This window comes from Coregonus clupeaformis, unplaced genomic scaffold (assembly GCF_020615455.1).
Source record: "Coregonus clupeaformis isolate EN_2021a unplaced genomic scaffold, ASM2061545v1 scaf0497, whole genome shotgun sequence".
Classification (NCBI taxonomy): Eukaryota; Metazoa; Chordata; class Actinopteri; order Salmoniformes; family Salmonidae; genus Coregonus; species Coregonus clupeaformis.
The window spans coordinates 73,605-92,416 of NW_025533952.1; the positions used below are offsets into that span (position 1 = coordinate 73,605).

The 18,812-nt window shown below is 42.8% G+C and overlaps 1 protein-coding gene across 1 annotated transcript; it reads left to right on the top strand.

Moving 5' to 3' along the window:
* Positions 1–2,476: 2,476 nt before the first annotated feature.
* On the top strand, positions 2,477–7,160 carry LOC123484915 (NACHT, LRR and PYD domains-containing protein 1 homolog). The gene is made up of 8 exons (XM_045215699.1): positions 2,477–2,559; positions 2,692–2,906; positions 3,094–3,353; positions 3,513–3,638; positions 3,804–3,936; positions 4,022–4,051; positions 6,223–6,505; positions 7,070–7,160. The coding sequence occupies exons 1-8, from the start codon at positions 2,477–2,479 to the stop codon at positions 7,074–7,076; spliced, it is 1,137 nt and encodes a 378-aa protein (XP_045071634.1). The 3' UTR covers positions 7,077–7,160.
* Positions 7,161–18,812: the final 11,652 nt, after the last annotated feature.

Genomic DNA, 18,812 nt, shown 5'->3' on the forward strand with positions numbered 1-18,812 from the left:
TGTCAAGTTCAGTTTTAATAAATGACAACATTTGCGGACACACCTACACCTCTCTGGAAATCGCCAGTAAGAACTGAATTGAATCATATTGAATGGATTGGAATTGATTTGATTGGACTCTGTTGAATTGAATTGAATGGATTGGACTCAGTTTAATTGAACTGGATTGAACTGAATAAAATAAAGAAATGAGTCATGTTATTGTTCTCTGCTGCCAATGACTGGAACGAATTGCAAAAATCTCTGAAGCTGGAGACTCTTATCTCCCTCAATAACTTTAAGCATCAGTTGTCAGAGCACCTTACCGATCACTGCACCTGTACACAGCCCATCTGAAATTAGCCCACCCAACTACCTCATCCCTATATTGTTATTTATTTTGCTCTTTTGCACCCCAGTATCTCTATTTGCACATAATCTCTTGCACATCTAGCATTCCAGTGTTAATACTATTGTAATTATTTTGCACTATAGCCTATTTATTGCCTTACCTCCATAACTTGCTACATTTGCACACACTGTATATATATTTTCTGTTGTATTTTTGACTTTATGTTTTTTACCCCATATGTAACTCTGTGTTGTTGTTTTTATCGCACTGCTTTGCTTTATCTTGGCCAGGTCGCAGTTGTAAATGAGAACCTGTTCTCAACTGGCTTACCTGGTTAAATAAAGGTGAAATAAAAAATAAAAAAATAAAATTCACTAAATGAAGAAAAAATATGTATATTGACACCACTGCGATTAAATGTTTAAAAACAAATATACACTGCTCAAAAAAATAAAGGGAACACTAAAATAACACATCCTAGATCTGAATGAATGAAATAATCTTATTAAATACTTTTTTCTTTACATACAGTGGGGGAAAAAAGTATTTAGTCAGCCACCAATTGTGCAAGTTCTCCCACTTAAAAAGATGAGAGAGGCCTGTAATTTTCATCATAGGTACACGTCAACTATGACAGACAAAATGAGAAATTTCTTTCCAGAAAATCACATTGTAGGATTTTTTATGAATTTATTTGCAAATTATGGTGGAAAATAAGTATTTGGTCAATAACAAAAGTTTCTCAATACTTTGTTATATACCCTTTGTTGGCAATGACACAGGTCAAACGTTTTCTGTAAGTCTTCACAAGGTTTTCACACACTGTTGCTGGTATTTTGGCCCATTCCTCCATGCAGATCTCCTCTAGAGCAGTGATGTTTTGGGGCTGTCGCTGGGCAACACAGACTTTCAACTCCCTCCAAAGATTTTCTATGGGGTTGAGATCTGGAGACTGGCTAGGCCACTCCAGGACCTTGAAATGCTTCTTACGAAGCCACTCCTTCGTTGCCCGGGCGGTGTGTTTGGGATCATTGTCATGCTGAAAGACCCAGCCACGTTTCATCTTCAATGCCCTTGCTGATGGAAGGAGGTTTTCACTCAAAATCTCACAATACATGGCCCCATTCATTCTTTCCTTTACACGGATCAGTCGTCCTGGTCCCTTTGCAGAAAAACAGCCCCAAAGCATGATGTTTCCACCCCCATGCTTCACAGTAGGTATGGTGTTCTTTGGATGCAACTCAGCATTCTTTGTCCTCCAAACACGACAAGTTGAGTTTTTACCAAAAAGTTATATTTTGGTTTCATCTGACCATATGACATTCTCCCAATCCTCTTCTGGATCATCCAAATGCACTCTAGCAAACTTCAGACGGGCCTGGACATGTACTGGCTCAAGCAGGGGGACACGTCTTGCACTGCAGGATTTGAGTCCCTGGCGACATAGTGTGTTACTGATGGTAGGCTTTGTTACTTTGGTCCCAGCTCTCTGCAGGTCATTCACTAGGTCCCCCCGTGTTGTTCTGGGATTTTTGCTCACCGTTCTTGTGATCATTTTGACCCCACGGGGTGAGATCTTGCGTGGAGCCCCAGATCGAGGGAGATTATCAGTGGTCTTGTATGTCTTCCATTTCCTAATAATTGCTCCCACAGTTGATTTCTTCAAACCAAGCTGCTTACCTATTGCAGATTCAGTCTTCCCAGCCTGGTGCAGGTCTACAATTTTGTTTCTGGTGTCCTTTGACAGCTCTTTGGTCTTGGCCATAGTGGAGTTTGGAGTGTGACTGTTTGAGGTTGTGGACAGGTGTCTTTTATACTGATAACAAGTTCAAACAGGTGCCATTAATACAGGTAACGAGTGGAGGACAGAGGAGCCTCTTAAACAAGAAGTTACAGGTCTGTGAGAGCCAGAAATCTTGCTTGTTTGTAGGTGACCAAATACTTATTTTCCACCATAATTTGCAAATAAATTCATAAAAAATCCTACAATGTGATTTTCTGGAAAAAAAATTCTCAATTTGTCTGTCATAGTTGACGTGTACCTATGATGAAAATTAAAGGCCTCTCTCATCTTTTTAAGTGGGAGAACTTGCACAATTGGTGGCTGACTAAATACTTTTTTTCCCCACTGTATGTATAACTGAGATGCTTGCCCTTGTTCAGGACTCCACACACTGGCTTCAGATTGAACCCTTGACTTCCACTGTCCAGGAAGTGACAATCTTCAGGTAAAATAACTACTTTTAACATTTCATTCCGCTTGCTAGTGTATTTCCCCATTACCTTTGGGAATAGGCTTCTAATCCAACCTCTCCATTTGACGATTGACCCGCTCTACCATATCTTGTTGTTGCCCTCAGGCACAGGACACCCAAAGGGCGTTATGAGTGCACAGTGTCTGGGCTCCGCTGGGTGTGTGACAGAGATGTCATTCTGAAGTATCACTTCAGGAACTGGTATCCCTACAGTCACCTTCTGAAAGACATGCAGTACGGACAAGGTGGTCCATTGCTGGACATCACTATGGAGTTAGGTGAACTGGAGGAAGTTCATCTGCCACACTTTGTCTGTTTAGGTAAAACCATATTGACATAGTATTCAGAAAGACATTTCCATGTAACTGAGTTTCACTTCCTGAATGAATGAATGAATATTCTGGGAGTTTGAGTTTACTGTGATCTGATACTGCATATTCTTTGTGTTTTAGTTGGATGAATAATACAATATTTGTCTTTCTGTCTCCTTTTTATTGTGTTGTTCAGGGACCAACCCTTCCCTGAGGAATGAGATGAAGATTCTTCATGTAGAGGAACATGGAGTGTCTGTTGAGGAAGTGCATGAGGTCACCAGATTCCATGCTAAGATTCTCCATCCCAAGTTCTCAGTTATCTCTGTTATACTGAGCTATATCTTTTGGTGGAACATAGATGTCCACTGTGAGCTGATGCTCTATATGACAGTGAAAAAGGAAACACTAATTCCACGCCTATACCTGTTCCCCAGTAACCCCAGCCAAATACAGGTGAGGTACCATTCTTTTATAGGTGACCTTAACTAAGCAGTGGTACGGTTTATGTTGACACTCATAACATGAAGATAATAGTGTGTTGCTAGTTTTCTGAATAATGTTTGAATAAGACTATACATTGACTGGCTGTGTATTCCATGCCTCGTTTCGCAGGCTGTGGAACAACAGGAAAAGTCTCAAGGGTCTTCAAGGGTTCTCATCTCAAGACCAGAGCAGGCCTTCAAACTGAATAGTTACTTCAGATTGAACATTCCCTGTTCTACCTACATCAATCCACAGGTACAGTTTTAGTAGACTAAGAACATGAATCTGACATTTAAGTCACATTTCTATCCATTGCTCTCTGTCGCTCGATGGCTCTCAATTCAAATGGCTTTATTGGCAAGGGAAACATATGTTTACATTGCAAGCAATCTCTCTCTCGTTCTCTCCATCTCTCTCCAGAAGATTCATCTCATACATAGAGACTCCACACCAAGCTTTTTCAAGGCGGTTGTGAAAATGACAGGGGTTGACATTGAGATGGAGTTATTCGGTGATGATGAGAGGATTGCATGGAAAGAAGTGGTATCACAAGGTAGGAGCATATGTCAATCATAACTTTGTACTTTTGTAACAGATGCTATTTAGAGTGATATAACCTCATTTTGTTTATCTTTCAGATGAATACATCACTGCCACCCATTCAACAAGTAAGTAAACATGAGTTACAGTGCATTCGGAAAGTATTCAGACCCCTTGAATTGTTCCACATTTTGTTACGTTACAGCCTTATTATAAAATTGATTAAATCGTTTTTTCCCCCTCATCAATCTGCACACAATACCCCATAATGACAAAGCAAAAACAGGTTTTAGAAATTTTTGCAAATGTGTATATATAAAATAAAATCACATTTACATAAGTATTTAGACCCTTTACTCAGTACTTTGTTGAAGCACCTTTGGCAGCGATAACAGCCTCGATTCTTCTTGGGCATGATGCTAGAAGCTTGGCACACCTGTATTTGGGGAGTTTCTCCCATTTCTTCTCTGCAGATCCTCTCAAGCTCTGTCAGGTTGGATGGGGAGCGTCGCTGCACAGCTATTTTCTGGTCTCTCTAGAGATATTAGATCGGGTTCAAGTCCGGGCTCTGGCTGGGCCACTCAAGGACATTCAGAGACTTGTCCCGCAGCCACTCCTGCGTTGTCTTGTCTGTGTGCTTAGGGTCGTTGTCCTGTTGGAAGGTGAACCTTCGCCCCAGTCTGAGGTCCTGAGCGCTCTGGAGCAGGTTTTCATTAAGGATCTCTCTGTACTGCTCCATTCATCTTTCCCTCGATCTTGACTAGTCTCCCAGTCCCTGCCGGTGAAAAACATCCCCACAGCATGATGCTGCCACCACCATGCTTCACCGTAGGGATGGTGCCAGGGTTCTTCCAGATGTGACGCTTGGCATTCAGGCCAAAGAGTTCAATCTTGGTTTCATCAGACCAGATAATCTTGTTTCTCATGGTCTGAGAGTCCTTTAGGTGCCTTTTGGCAAACTCCAAGCGGGCTGTCTTGTGTCTTTTACTGAGGAGTAGCTTCCGTCTGGCCACTCTACCATAAAGGCCTGATTGGTGGAGTTCTGCAGAGATGGTTGTCCTCTGGAAGGTTCTCCCATCTCCACAGAGGAGCTCTGGAGCTCTTTCAGAGTGACCATCAGGTTCTTGGTCACCTCCCTGACCAAGGCCCTTCTCCCCCGATTGCTCATTTTAGCCCGGGCGGCCAGCTCTAGGAAGAGTCTTGGTGGTTCCAAACTTCTTCCATTTAAGAATGATAGATGCCACTGTGTTCTTGGAGACCTTCAATGCTGCAGAACTGTTTCGGTACCCTTCACCAGATCTGGGCCTCGACACAATCCTGTCTCTGAGCTCTACGGACAATTCCTTCGACCTCATGGCTTGGTTTTTGCTCTGACATGCACTGTCAACTGTGGGACGTTATATAGACAGGTGTGTTCCTTCCCAAACATGTCCAATCAATTAAATTTACCACAGGTGACTCCAATCAAGTTGTTCAAACATCTCAAGGATGATCAATGGAAACAGGATGCACCTGAGCTCAATTTCAAGTCTAATAGCAAAGGGTCTGAATACTTATGTAAATAAGGTATTTCTGTTTTGGAATATATTTATTCTGTATATTTTGTATTCTTCTTTTCACTCTGTCATTTAAGTCATTATTGTGGAGTCACTACAATGTTGTTGATCCATCCTCAGTTTTCTCCCATCACAGCCATTGAACTCGTTAACTGTTTTAAAATCACCAATGGCCTCATGGTGACATCACTAACAGTTTCCTTCCTGTCCTGCAGCTCAGTTCAGAAGGACGACTGCATCTTTGATGTGTCTGGGTGGTTTAATACATCACCCACAGGATAATTATTAACTTGACCATGCTTAAAGAGATATTCAATGTCTGATGTGTTATTGTTACCCATCTACCAATCACTGTCCTTCTTTATGAGGCTTTCAAAAAGATCCCTGGTCTTTGTATATAGTTGAATCTGTGCTTGAAATGCGATACTTGACTGAGGGACCTTTCAGATGTTGAATGTATGGGGGACATGTCCACTTTGACATTAGATTATTCTGAGTAGATTGTTGATAAAACATTAATAATATATTTTCAATGACTTCTCAATAAACCTAACAGGAAAAATTATTATTTCAATTTTTTATTTTAAATTGACTGACTTTAATTGGAATAGACCACAACCCTGGAGTCGGCTCTATACAATAAATGGCTATCAGAGGAATGATAACTGGAGAGACTGGAAGATGTAGAAACAGCTGCTGTTAACCCTAAAGCCATATTAATTTAATTGACACCCCCCCTTCAGCATTAACAGTCCCTGACATTCCTGCTGAGGAGTTTCTGAAGAAACACTGGGCTAAACTAATTCAGCGAACCAAAAACTCAATGCCAATAGCAGATGATCTGTGGTCAAAGAACATGATTGGTGAAGAAGAGCACTCCAGAATAACAGCTGAAACAACTGAACAGGACCGAATGAGAAAACTACTGAAAGCAGTCATCCCCAAAGGACCAGAAGTGACGGGAGCTTGTCTCAAAGCTCTTGTTGAACATGAAAACCATCTTGTTAAGGACTTGAGTGAATCTAGGTAAGACAGTTTTCTTTGCTCCCTCCCTTGAATATGTGTAATGATTAAAATATAGGTCAAATAAAAACACAGCTACCCAGATCGAAGAGGAACTGTTTTCCAGAATGGAAGCATGTTTTTGTGTTTCTGTCTGTAATAAATGACTGTTATCTTATTGTAGTTACATCATAGGACCATCATCACATCATTATCTCAGGTGGAACTCCTCCTTCTCCTCCATACTTTCTGATCTCTCTCTTCCCTTCTCCTCCATACTTTCTGATCTCTCTCTTCCCTTCTCCTCCATACTTTCTGATCTCTCTCTTCCCTTCTCCTCCATACTTTCTGATCTCTCTCTTCCCTTCTCCTCCATACTTTCTGATCTCTCTCTTCCCTTCTCCTCCATACTTTCTGATCTCTCTCTCCCCTTCTCCTCCATACTTTCTGATCTCTCTCTTCCCTTCTCCTCCATACTTTCTGATCTCTCTCTTCCCTTCTCCTCCATACTTTCTGATCTCTCTCTTCCCTTCTCCTCCATACTTTCTGATCTCTCTCTTCCCTTCTCCTCCATCCTCTTTCTTGTAGAACCTAATCTGAAGATGCTGAGGCCTGTCTCCTAGTCTGTGGACTAAGACACTTCTTCACCTAATCTGAAGACGCTGAGGCCTGTCTCCTAGTCTGTGGACTAAGACACTTCTTCACCTAATCTGAAGACGCTGAGGCCTGTCTCCTAGTCTGTGGACTAAGACACTTCTTCACCTAATCTGAAGACGCTGAGGCCTGTCTCCTAGTCTGTGGACTAAGACACTTCTTCACCTAGGAATGTATTTTGTTTGTGTGTGTCTTTGTATATACTGTGTGTGAGTTGGTCTCTGATTACTGTGATTAGTTCAATGTAACGTCATATACTATACATTATAATCAGTCTGTTTTGGGTTTGCAGAATCATTGTATATCATTGGTTTTCCATCCTATCATGTTACCACACAGATGTGACTGTCTAGCTCAGCGGTTCCCAAACTTTCCCATTCTGGAGACCATCAAATCACCGTCCAAAGCTCTTGAGGACCACCATTCACGGAGTCGCTGTTCTTTTTTCACATCAAATATATTGCTGGTCAAATTCTATCAATAGATGTGAATGTAACAAAGCCTGTAAAGGTCTATTATTATAAACTAGTTGCATTGTGAAAAGGAATGTAAAATTGCTTATAATACCATTAATACTCCCAACTGTTATTATTTTTGAATAATAAAATACTACAATCTAAAAGTAATTGAGGACCACCTGCACCACCCCCCAAGGACCACAGGTTGGGGACCACTGGTCTGGAGTCCTTCTGCCAAACCTGGTTGTTGTGTCACACTACCCCCTCCTGGTAGCACTGCAAAACATCACCTCATTAAATTAAAGAATGTAATTGCAGTTTTACTAGATAGAATCTTAACTTATAGGCTGAATACTTGTATTAAGTGGATGAAGACTTTACATGAACCTATGGGTGTTGAATCCGCCCACTGTGTTGAAACAGGAAGTCCATTTATAATGAAGTAGAGGAACGGGTCTACCTCTTATTGTAGATCAATGATGATTGTGATTTTTTCTATACTGAAATTCGTAACATTTTGTGAGGAAATGTTAGCGACTTAATGTTGTTTAACAATATGAAAAAAGCAATAAAGTCAATCGCCTTAATAGCACAAATAATATTATAGCACTGACATTTGTTAACAGCATTAAAAGTAATGATTACTAGACAGTTGTCATGGTAACGGCAGTAATACAAATAACATTTATGATGCTACTATTAATAATAATAGCAATAACACTATTAATAATAATAATAATAATAATATTATAATAATCAATTTTAGAAAACACTTTAAAATCCCATTGTTAATTAGATTAGATGAGTTTATTAGTCACATGGAGAGGGACGCAAAATCTTATGCTCCAACAGTGCAGGTCAAAATAAATCAAATCAAATCAAGAGAAGTGAATGAGACTGTTGAGGCCGTTGGGTGGTGGGGGGCAGGGTAAGAGTCTGTTGGGTGGTAGGGGGAAGGTTAAGAGTCCGTTGGGTGGTGATGGGGGCAGGGTAAGAGTCCGTTGGGGGGTGATGGGGGCAGGGTAAGATTCCGTTGGGTGGTGGTGGGGGCAGGGTAAGAGTCTGTTGGGTGGTGGGGGGCAGGGTAAGAGTCTGTTGGGTGGTGGGGGCAGGGTAAGAGTCCGTTGGGTGGTGGGGGGCAGGGTAAGAGTCTGTTGGGTGGTGGGGGCAGGGTAAGAGTCTGTTGGGTGGTGGGGGGCAGGGTAAGAGTCTGTTGGGTGGTGGGGGCAGGGTAAGAGTCTGTTGGGTGGTAGGGGCAGGGTAAGAGTCCGTTGGGTGGTGGGGGCAGGGTAAGAGTCTGTTGGGTGGTGGGGGGGGCAGGGTAAGAGTCCGTTGGGTGGTGGGGGCAGGGTAAGAGTCTGTTGGGTGGTGGGGGCAGGGTAAGAGTCTGTTGGGTGATGGGGGCAGGGTAAGAGTCCGTTGGGTGGTGGGGGCAGGGTAAGAGTCTGTTGGGTGGTGGGGGCAGGGTAAGAGTCTGTTGGGTGGTGGTGGGGGCAGGGTAAGAGTCCGTTGGGTGGTGGGGGCAGGGTAAGAGTCCGTTGGGTGGTGGGGGCAGGGTAAGAGTCTGTTGGGTGGTGGTTCGAATCCAGGCTCTGTCGTAGCCGGCCGTGACCGGGAGACCCATGGGGCGGCGCACAATTGGTCCAGGGTAGGGTAGGGTAGGGGAGGGAATGGCCGGTTGGGTGGTGGGGTTAGGGTAAGAGTCCGTTGGGGAATGGCCGGCAGGGATGTAGCTCAGTTGGTAGAGCATGGCGTTTGCAAAGCCAGGGTTGTGGATTCGATTCCCACGGGGGGCCAGTATGAAAAAAATATATATAATGTATGCACTCACTAACTGTAAGTCGCTCTGGATAAGAGTGTCTGCTAAATGATAATGTATCAATATAAATGTTAGCTTGAGAGTGTTCAGCCCCATGACCACGATCAGTGCCAAGTGGTGGAATAAGGGAACTGCTTGTCAAGCGTAGAACTGGGAAAGGGAGATAATAGCAGGTTGTACAACTGAATGAATGAATTCAAATGAAATGTGTCTTCCGTATTTAACCCCTCTGAATCAGAGAGGTGCTGGTCGGGTGTATTCACTAAGGGCACTATTCCAACTTATGAAATCACGCCTTTCCTACGCACTGCTCATAGTTTCTATTCAGACTTTACCTTATTAAGTTGCATAACGGGCTTTGCAGGCGTGGTTCGCTTGCGTGCGCTGAATAAATGTAATTCAACTGCTGAAAACACTTGCTGGCCAACAGATTTTCTGGTGCATTTACCCTAATTCTCACTAATCATGGAACTGTATGAAACCGGTTCAGTCGTCGTGAACCGTGTACCAGGCTACAGGTTTAACCTGCTACGTGTGGTCTGAGTTCCATAATGATTCAAACAGGCTACATGTCCTAAATTCTTGCACAACGTTAGCCTAATGCTAACGACCCTCAGGAACAACTTACACTGACGTGACAGAGGAAAGAGAGGGAAACAGAATGGAATGATGCTAAATGGAAGCTACAAATGGAAGAAAACGAACACTAAAGTGACAGTTATAAATGTATGTGGGTTTTACTGACGGTGGTTCTCGATAGTGGCTGATATTTAACATGTTACAACTTGTAAAATAAACGGAGAAAAGCCTGGGCATAGCCTATAATTAAAACATTCCGAAGCTCATACATCAACTCGGCAGGTTCAGTCCTACAGAAGCCTAAAGCTTGGGGGTCCAAATTGCATCCACGCCTATTATGAGGTCACACCAGTAGAGGTGCGTGCGTAAAATCACTGGGGAAGACAGAAAAATACAATACAATCTATGTGTTATAATATTTGTTTTGCTCTATAACCTGTTAATTCATATGCCTTGCGACCCTGATATAGGCTTTAGGCCTAAAGGTCGAGACAATAAGAAGACACAGTGGGAGAATAAATTCAACCACACCTTTGTTTTTATCACAAAACCAGAGAGCAACTTCTGTCCGGTTAAGTCCACAAAGCATATTCTATGTAACAGACAGTTACATGACCTACATCAGGGCCAAGCAAGTTAATGTTTCCGACATTTTCAGACCGCTAAACAACTATTGATTTAGAACCACAGAGAGTTACCGCAAGTTGTAAATGCAGTCACCTCTGTTAAGGTGTGTGTGTGTGTGTGTGTGTCTGTGTGTGTGTGTGTGTGTGTGTGTGTGTCTGTGTGTGTGTGTGTCTGTGTGTGTGTGTATGTTAGAGAGAGAGGCAGATCCTATGTCAATAAGCTCTAAGGTCCTCTGTTACTACACAGTGTATAGAGTACGTACTCTCAAATGACACCCTTTTCCCTATATAGTGCACTACTTTTGATATTGCACTATGATCAATCTCCACCTCTCCTCCCTCTCTCCACCCCTCCTTCTCTCCACCTCTCCTCCCTCACTCCACCTGTCCCTCTCTCCCCCCACCTCTCCCTCTCTCCTCCCTCCCTCCCTCCCTCCCTCCACTCCACCTCTCCCTCTCTCCCCCCACCTCTCCCTCTCTCCTCCCTCCCTCCCTCCACCTCTCCCCTCCCTCCACCTCATGTCCCAACATAGGTAGTATAAGGAAGTAGAGGAAGAAATGGACCTTACAGGTAGAAGACAAAAACATCTGAGGTTTGTAGCTTTCTTTTACAATTTAATGTAGAAAAGTGTTCTGGAGAAGTTAGGCTATCATAGAGAGACAGATGATTTAGGGGTAAGACATCTACAGAATTGTAAAGTTAATACAATACTGATTTCAACTTTCAAGAATGATAATTTTACTGTACATTGGTGTTGATTCATATTGCTTAGCCTAATCAATATGATCCAATGTGATGTGATGTTATAGGCTACAGGGCTACGAGGTAGGGTATTAATGGTAAAGGCGATTGACATCACATTATCGTGATTATTATCCGTATGTCGAAACTGCGTTAGAAAGACGTGCATCGGAATTATGTAAAGCTGTCACTAAAGAAAATAGTCTGTTTCGACAAGTCAGTCAAGTAAAAATGACGCGCAACAATAGACATAGAAATTATTTAAATGTTGGGATAAATCAAAGTTCATGTTAAAAATGCTTTCTGGCAACGGACGAGATAAACTGTTGGCACCTCATGTGAAGTCAATCAGTGCATGGGTGTATTCACTAAGGGCACTATTCCAACTTATGAAATTACGCCTTTCCTACGCACTGCTCATAGTTTCTATTCAGAAATATTGGAAGATGGAAAAAAAGTGTACAATAGGGGTTGAATAGGGGGGTCCTATACATTTACCCTAATTCTCACTAATCATGGAACTGTATGAAACCGGTTCAGTCGTCGTGAACCGTGAACCAGGCTACAGGTTTAACCTGCTACGTGTGGTCTGAGTTCCATAATGATTCAAACAGGCTACATGTCCTAAATTCTTGCACAACGTTAGCCTAATGCTAACGACCCTCAGGAACAACTGACGTGACAGAGGAAAGAAAGGGAAACAGAATGGAATGATGCTAAATGTAAGCTACAAATTGAAGAAAACGAACACTAAAGTGACAGTTATAAATGTATGTGGGTTTTACTGACGGTGGCTCTCGATAGTGGCTGATATTTAACATGATACAACTTGTAAAATAAACGGAGAAAAGCCCGGGCACAGCCTATAATTAAAACATTCCGAAGCTCATACATCAACTCGGCAGGTTCAGTCCTACAGAAGCCTAAAGCTTGGGGGTCCAAATTGCATCCACGCCTATTATGAGGTCACACCAGTAGAGGTGCGTGCGTAAAATCACTGGGGAAGACAGAAAAATACAATACAATCTATGTGTTATAATATTTGTTTTGCTCTATAACCTGTTAATTCATATGCCTTGCGACCCTGATATAGGCTTTAGGCCTAAAGGTCGAGACAATAAGAAGACACAGTGGGAGAATAAATTCAACCACACCTTTGTTTTTATCACAAAACCAGAGAGCAACTTCTGTCCGGTTAAGTCCACAAAGCATATTCTATGTAACAGACAGTTACATGACCTACATCAGGGCCAAGCAAGTTAATGTTTCCGACATTTTCAGACCGCTAAACAACTATTGATTTAGAACCACAGAGAGTTACCGCAAGTTGTAAATGCAGTCACCTCTGTTAAGGTGTGTGTGTGTGTGTGTGTCTGTGTGTGTGTGTGTGTGTGTGTGTGTGTCTGTGTGTGTGTGTGTCTGTGTGTGTGTGTGTGTTAGAGAGAGAGGCAGATCCTATGTCAATAAGCTCTAAGGTCCTCTGTTACTACACAGTGTATAGAGTACGTACTCTCAAATGACACCCTTTTCCCTATATAGTGCACTACTTTTGATATTGCACTATGATCAATCTCCACCTCTCCTCCCTCTCTCCACCCCTCCTTCTCTCCACCTCTCCTCCCTCACTCCACCTGTCCCTCTCTCCCCCCACCTCTCCCTCTCTCCTCCCTCCCTCCCTCCACTCCACCTCTCCCTCTCTCCCCCCACCTCTCCCTCTCTCCTCCCTCCCTCCCTCCACCTCTCCCCTCCCTCCACCTCATGTCCCAACATAGGTAGTATAAGGAAGTAGAGGAAGAAATGGACCTTACAGGTAGAAGACAAAAACATCTGAGGTTTGTAGCTTTCTTTTACAATTTAATGTAGAAAAGTGTTCTGGAGAAGTTAGGCTATCATAGAGAGACAGATGATTTAGGGGTAAGACATCTGCAGAATTGTAAAGTTAATACAATACTGATTTCAACTTTCAAGAATGATAATTTTACTGTACATTGGTGTTGATTCATATTGCTTAGCCTAATCAATATGATCCAATGTGATGTGATGTGATAGGCTACAGGGCTATGAGGTAGGGTATTAATGGTAAAGGCGATTGACATCACATTATCGTGATTATTATCCACATGTCGAAACTGCGTTAGAATACGTGCATCGGAATTATGTAAAGCTGTCACTAAAGAAAATAGTCTGTTTCGACAAGTCAGTCAAGTAAAAATGACGCGCAACAATAGACATAGAAACTATTTAAATGTTGGGATAAATCAAAGTTCAAGTTGAAAATGCTTTCTGGCGACACCGATCAGAAAGAATGTGGTCCGTTTTGCTCAGTGCTGTACGCTTCATATAACTTGGCCAGCGCACTGTTGCGTAATGTTCCGCATCGTTGTCGGCAGACCTGAATACAAGCCCGGGTGCAACGGACGAGATAAACTGTTGGCACCTCATGTGAAGTCAAGCAGTGCATGGGTGTATTCACTAAGGGCACTATTCCAACTTATGAAATTACGCCTTTCCTACGCACTGCTCATAGTTTCTATTCAGACTTTACCTTATTAAGTTGCATAACCGGTTTTGCAGGCGTGGTTCCCTTGCGTGCGCTGAATAAATGTAATTCAACCGCTGAAAACACTCCCACTTGCTGGCCAACAGATTTTCTGGTGGAGTTTTCATTCAATAGCGTTTTCAGTACATTTATCTTAAGCCATGCCTTTAAATACGGTGTACCTTTAATTGGATATTTGTCGCCAGACTAGAATACATCGAGAGTACGGGTTCAGAATATAGGGATCAATGAAAGAATGTCATCTATGCATCTTCATCTTCGTTTCAGCACCAACTGGTAGATTTAAAAATACTCCGATTTTATAGATTATTTAGGCACATTTTAGGGTTAGGAAAGTATGTATGAATCATAAAAAAAAATTGGTTTGGAGAACCTTTACACACTAAATATATTGATGAATAAAAAATACAGTGGTTTGATTCATCCTGAAAGATGTGATATTCAAGTTCAATCCATGAAATATTGGAAGGTGGAAAAAAAGTGTACAATAGGGGTTGAATAGGGGGGTCCTATACATTTACCCTAATTCTCACTAATCATGGAACTGTATGAAACCGGTTCAGTCGTCGTGAACCGTGTACCAGGCTACAGGTTTAACCTGCTACGTGTGGTCTGAGTTCCATAATGATTCAAACAGGCTACATGTCCTAAATTCTTGCACAACGTTAGCCTAATGCTAACGACCCTCAGGAATAACTTACACTGACGTGACAGAGGAAAGAAAGGGAAACAGAATGGAATTATGCTAAATGTAAGCTACAAATTGAAGAAAACGAACACTAAAGTGACAGTTATAAATGTATGTGGGTTTTACTGACGGTGGCTCTCGATAGTGGCTGATATTTAACATGATACAAATGGTAAAATAAACGGAGAAAAGCCCGGGCACAGCCTATAATTAAAACATTCCGAAGCTCATACATCAACTCCGCAGGTTCAGTCCTACAGAAGCCTAAAGCTTGGGTGTCCAAATTGCATCCACGCCTATTATGATGTTACCAGTAGAGGTGCGTGCGTAAAATCACTGGGGAAGACAGAAAAATACAATACAATCTATGTGTTGTAATATTTGTTTTTGCTCTATAACCTGTTAATTCATATGCCTTGTGACCCTGATATAGGCTATAGGCCTAAAGGTCGAGACAATAAGAAGACACAGTGGCAGAATAAATTCAACCACCTTTGTTTTATCACAAAACCAGAGAGCAACTTCTGTCCGGTTAAGTCCACAAAGCATATTCTATGTAACAGACAGTTACATGACCTACATCATGGTCAAGCAAGTGAATGTTTCCGACATTTTCGGACCACTAAACAACTATTGATTTAAACCACAGAGAGTTACCGCAAGTTGCAAAGAATGGTTCATGGTCCTGATTTATGTGTTTGTTCAAGTAGAAAAAAACATGTTGACTCACCCTACTTGTAGAGAAACGCCAATGACATTCTCCTCTCTTTCATGTTGACAAAATGGTCTATCACTCTGTCATACAGTACACGGTCTATCACTCTGTCATACAGTACACAGTCTATCACTCTGTCATACAGTACACGGTCTATCACTCACTCATAACAGAGCCACCCAATGAGTGAATATGTAGCCCATCTGAGACAGTTTATTCAGTGAATAAGAGAACAACATATTTAGTTTTGCCCGCAATAAGTACGGGTTTTAAATCAACAAGGGCTTCCCCTGTAATGTAACTAAATCAGATTGCAGCTCTAACATAGCTTTGTCAACAGTCGGCGCAATGGCATGCATAACCGTATAGTCTGCATATAGAAGAATATTACAGGATTTAATACATAGACCAGTAGTATTTATATAAATGGTAAAGAGAGGTCAATAACTCTGATAAATAGCTTCATTATGGGGCAACAAAACATATTGTTTTTATTCATATCAATTACATCAGTAGCAAGCTTACCTCCTGTCTTCCTTCTCATGTTCACGTACTCCCTCTCAAACTGAACAGGAAGTACCAATTTGTAAGTCGCTCTGGATAAGAGCGTCTGCTAAATTACGTAAATGTAAAATGTAAATGTAAGTAAGACTAGTCCGCGCACACAGATATTGAATTTTTTTTAAACCTTTTTTTTAAATGTATTTTTTCGTTAGAATCAAATCAAATCAAATCAAATTTTATTGGTCACATGCGCCGAATACAACAGGTGCAGACATTACAGTGAAATGCTTACTTACAGCCCTTAACCAACAGTGCATTTATTTTAAACAAAAAAAGTAAGAATAAAACAACAACAAAAAAAGTGTTGAGAAAAAAAGAGCAGAAGTAAAATAAAGTGACAGTAGGGAGGCTATATATACAGGGGGGTACCGTTGCAGAGTCAATGTGCGGGGGCACCGGCTAGTTGAGGTAGTTGAGGTAATATGTACATGTGGGTAGAGTTAAAGTGACTATGCATAAATACTTAACAGAGTAGCAGCAGCGTAAAAAGGATGGGGTGGGGGGGCAGTGCAAATAGTCTTATGGCTTGGGGGTAGAAGCTGTTGAGAAGTCTTTTGGACCTAGACTTGGCACTCCGGTACCGCTTGCCGTGCGGTAGCAGAGAGAACAGTCTATGACTAGGGTGGCTGGAGTCTTTGACAATTTTGAGGGCCTTCCTCTGACACCGCCTGGTATAGAGGTCCTGGATGGCAGGAAGCTTTGCCCCAATGATGTACTGGGCCGTACGCACTACCCTCTGTAGTGCCTTGCGGTCGGAGGCCAAGCAGTTGCCATACCAGGCGGTGATGCAACCAGTCAGGATGCTCTCGATGGTGCAGCTGTAGAATTTTTTGAGGATCTGAGGACCCATGCCAAATCTTTTTAGTCTCCTGAGGGGGAATAGGCTTTGTCGTGCCCTCTTCACGACTGTCTTGGTGTGTTTGGACCATGATAGTTCGTTGGTGATGTGGACACCAAGGAACTTGAAGCTCTCAACCTGTTCCACTACAGCCCCGTCGATGAGAATGGGGGCGTGCTCAGTCCTCTTTTTTTTCCTGTAGTCCACAATCATCTCCTTTGTCTTGGTCACGTTGAGGGAGAGGTTGTTGTCCTGGCACCACACGGCCAGATCTCTGACCTCCTCCCTATAGGCTGTCTCATCGTTGTCGGTGATCAGGCCTACCACTGTTGTGTCGTCGGCAAACTTAATGATGGTGTTGGAGTCGTGCCTGGCCATGCAGTCATGGGTGAACAGAGAGTACAGGAGGGGACTGAGCACGCACCCCTGAGGGGCCCCCGTGTTGAGGATCAGTGTGGCAGATGTGTTGTTACCTACCCTTACCACCTGGGGGCGGCCCGTCAGGAAGTCCAGGATCCAGTTGCAGAGAGAGGTGTTTAGTCCCAGGATCCTTAGCTTAGTGATGAGCTTAGAGGGCACTATGGTGTTGAATGCTGAGCTGTAGTCAATGAATAGCATTCTCACGTAGGTGTTCCTCTTGTCCAGGTGGGAACGGTCTATCACTCTGTCATACAGTACACGGTCTATCACTCTGTCATACAGTACACGGTCTATCACTCTGTCATACAGTACACGGTCTATCACTCTGTCATACAGTACACGGTCTATCACTCTGTCATACAGTACACGGTCTATCACTCTGTCATACTTTTTTAAATCAAAGGCCAAATGCTCGCAGGCTTCCCTTGTCTTCAATGCTACGGGCAACAATGTCATACTCGTTTGGACCAGACAGCATCAGATAGATGGCCTACACATAGAGAGACAGAGGGGCGCTGTTTAGCTCGCTCGGATGCTTTCTCCTGTGAGATACATTCAGCCTCTTGCAAATTAAAGGACAACTATGAAGCAAAGAGAGACGAAAGATACATTATAGCCTGGCTTCCTTTGGTATAGAATAAATACCTGTCAGCTATTTTAACTGTATGTAATGTCTACTTGGTAAATGTTTATAATGTCTGTCAATCTAAGCTGTAACGTATTTTTAGTTGTGTTTACCCGAGGTAGACTAGCTGTTGTTATGGCGTCAGCTAATGGGGATCCAAGTCAAATCAAATCAAATTAACTGTGCATGTTTAAATGCAACATGAAGTCTCTGTTTGAACTTTGACCACAGACAGTAAAAGTGTTGTCATTGTTAATGGTTCTTCAACATTGTTCAGAAATATTGACTGTTCTGTTATTTCTTATTGTAGCTGAGTGAGCTGTGACTTACATCTAAAATGAGTCTCTCTGGGGAGAGAGAGGAGGGAACCACTGCCTCTAAAATGAGTCTCTCTGGGGAGAGAGAGGAGGGGACCACTGCCTCTAAAATGAGTCTCTCTGGGGAGAGAGAGGAGGGGACCACTGCCTCTAAAATGAGTCTCTCTGGGGAGAGAGAGGAGGGGACCACTGCCTCTAAAATGAGTCTCTCTGGAGAGAGAGAGGACGGGACCACTGCCTCTAAAATTAGTCTCTCTGGGGGAGAGAGAGGAGGGGACCACTGCCTCTAAAATGAGTCTCTCTGGGGAGAGAGAGGAGGGGACCACTGCCTCTAAAATGAGTCTCTCTGGGGAGAGAGAGGACGAGACCACTGCCTCTAAAATTAGTCTCTCTGGGGAGAGAGAAGAGGGGACCACTGCCTCTAAAATGAGTCTCTCTGGGGAGAGAGAGGACGAGACCACTGCCTCTAAAATTAGTCTCTCTGGGGAGAGAGAAGAGGGGACCACTGCCTCTAAAATGAGTCTCTCTGGGGAGAGAGAGGACGAGACCACTGCCTCTAAAATGAGTCTCTCTGGGGAGAGAGAGGAGGGGACCACTGCCTCTAAAATGAGTCTCTCTGGGGAGAGAGAGGAGGGGACCACTGCCTCTAAAATGAGTCTCTCTGGGGAGAGAGAGGAGGGGACCACTGCCTCTAAAATGAGTCTCTCTGGGGAGAGAGGCACTGCC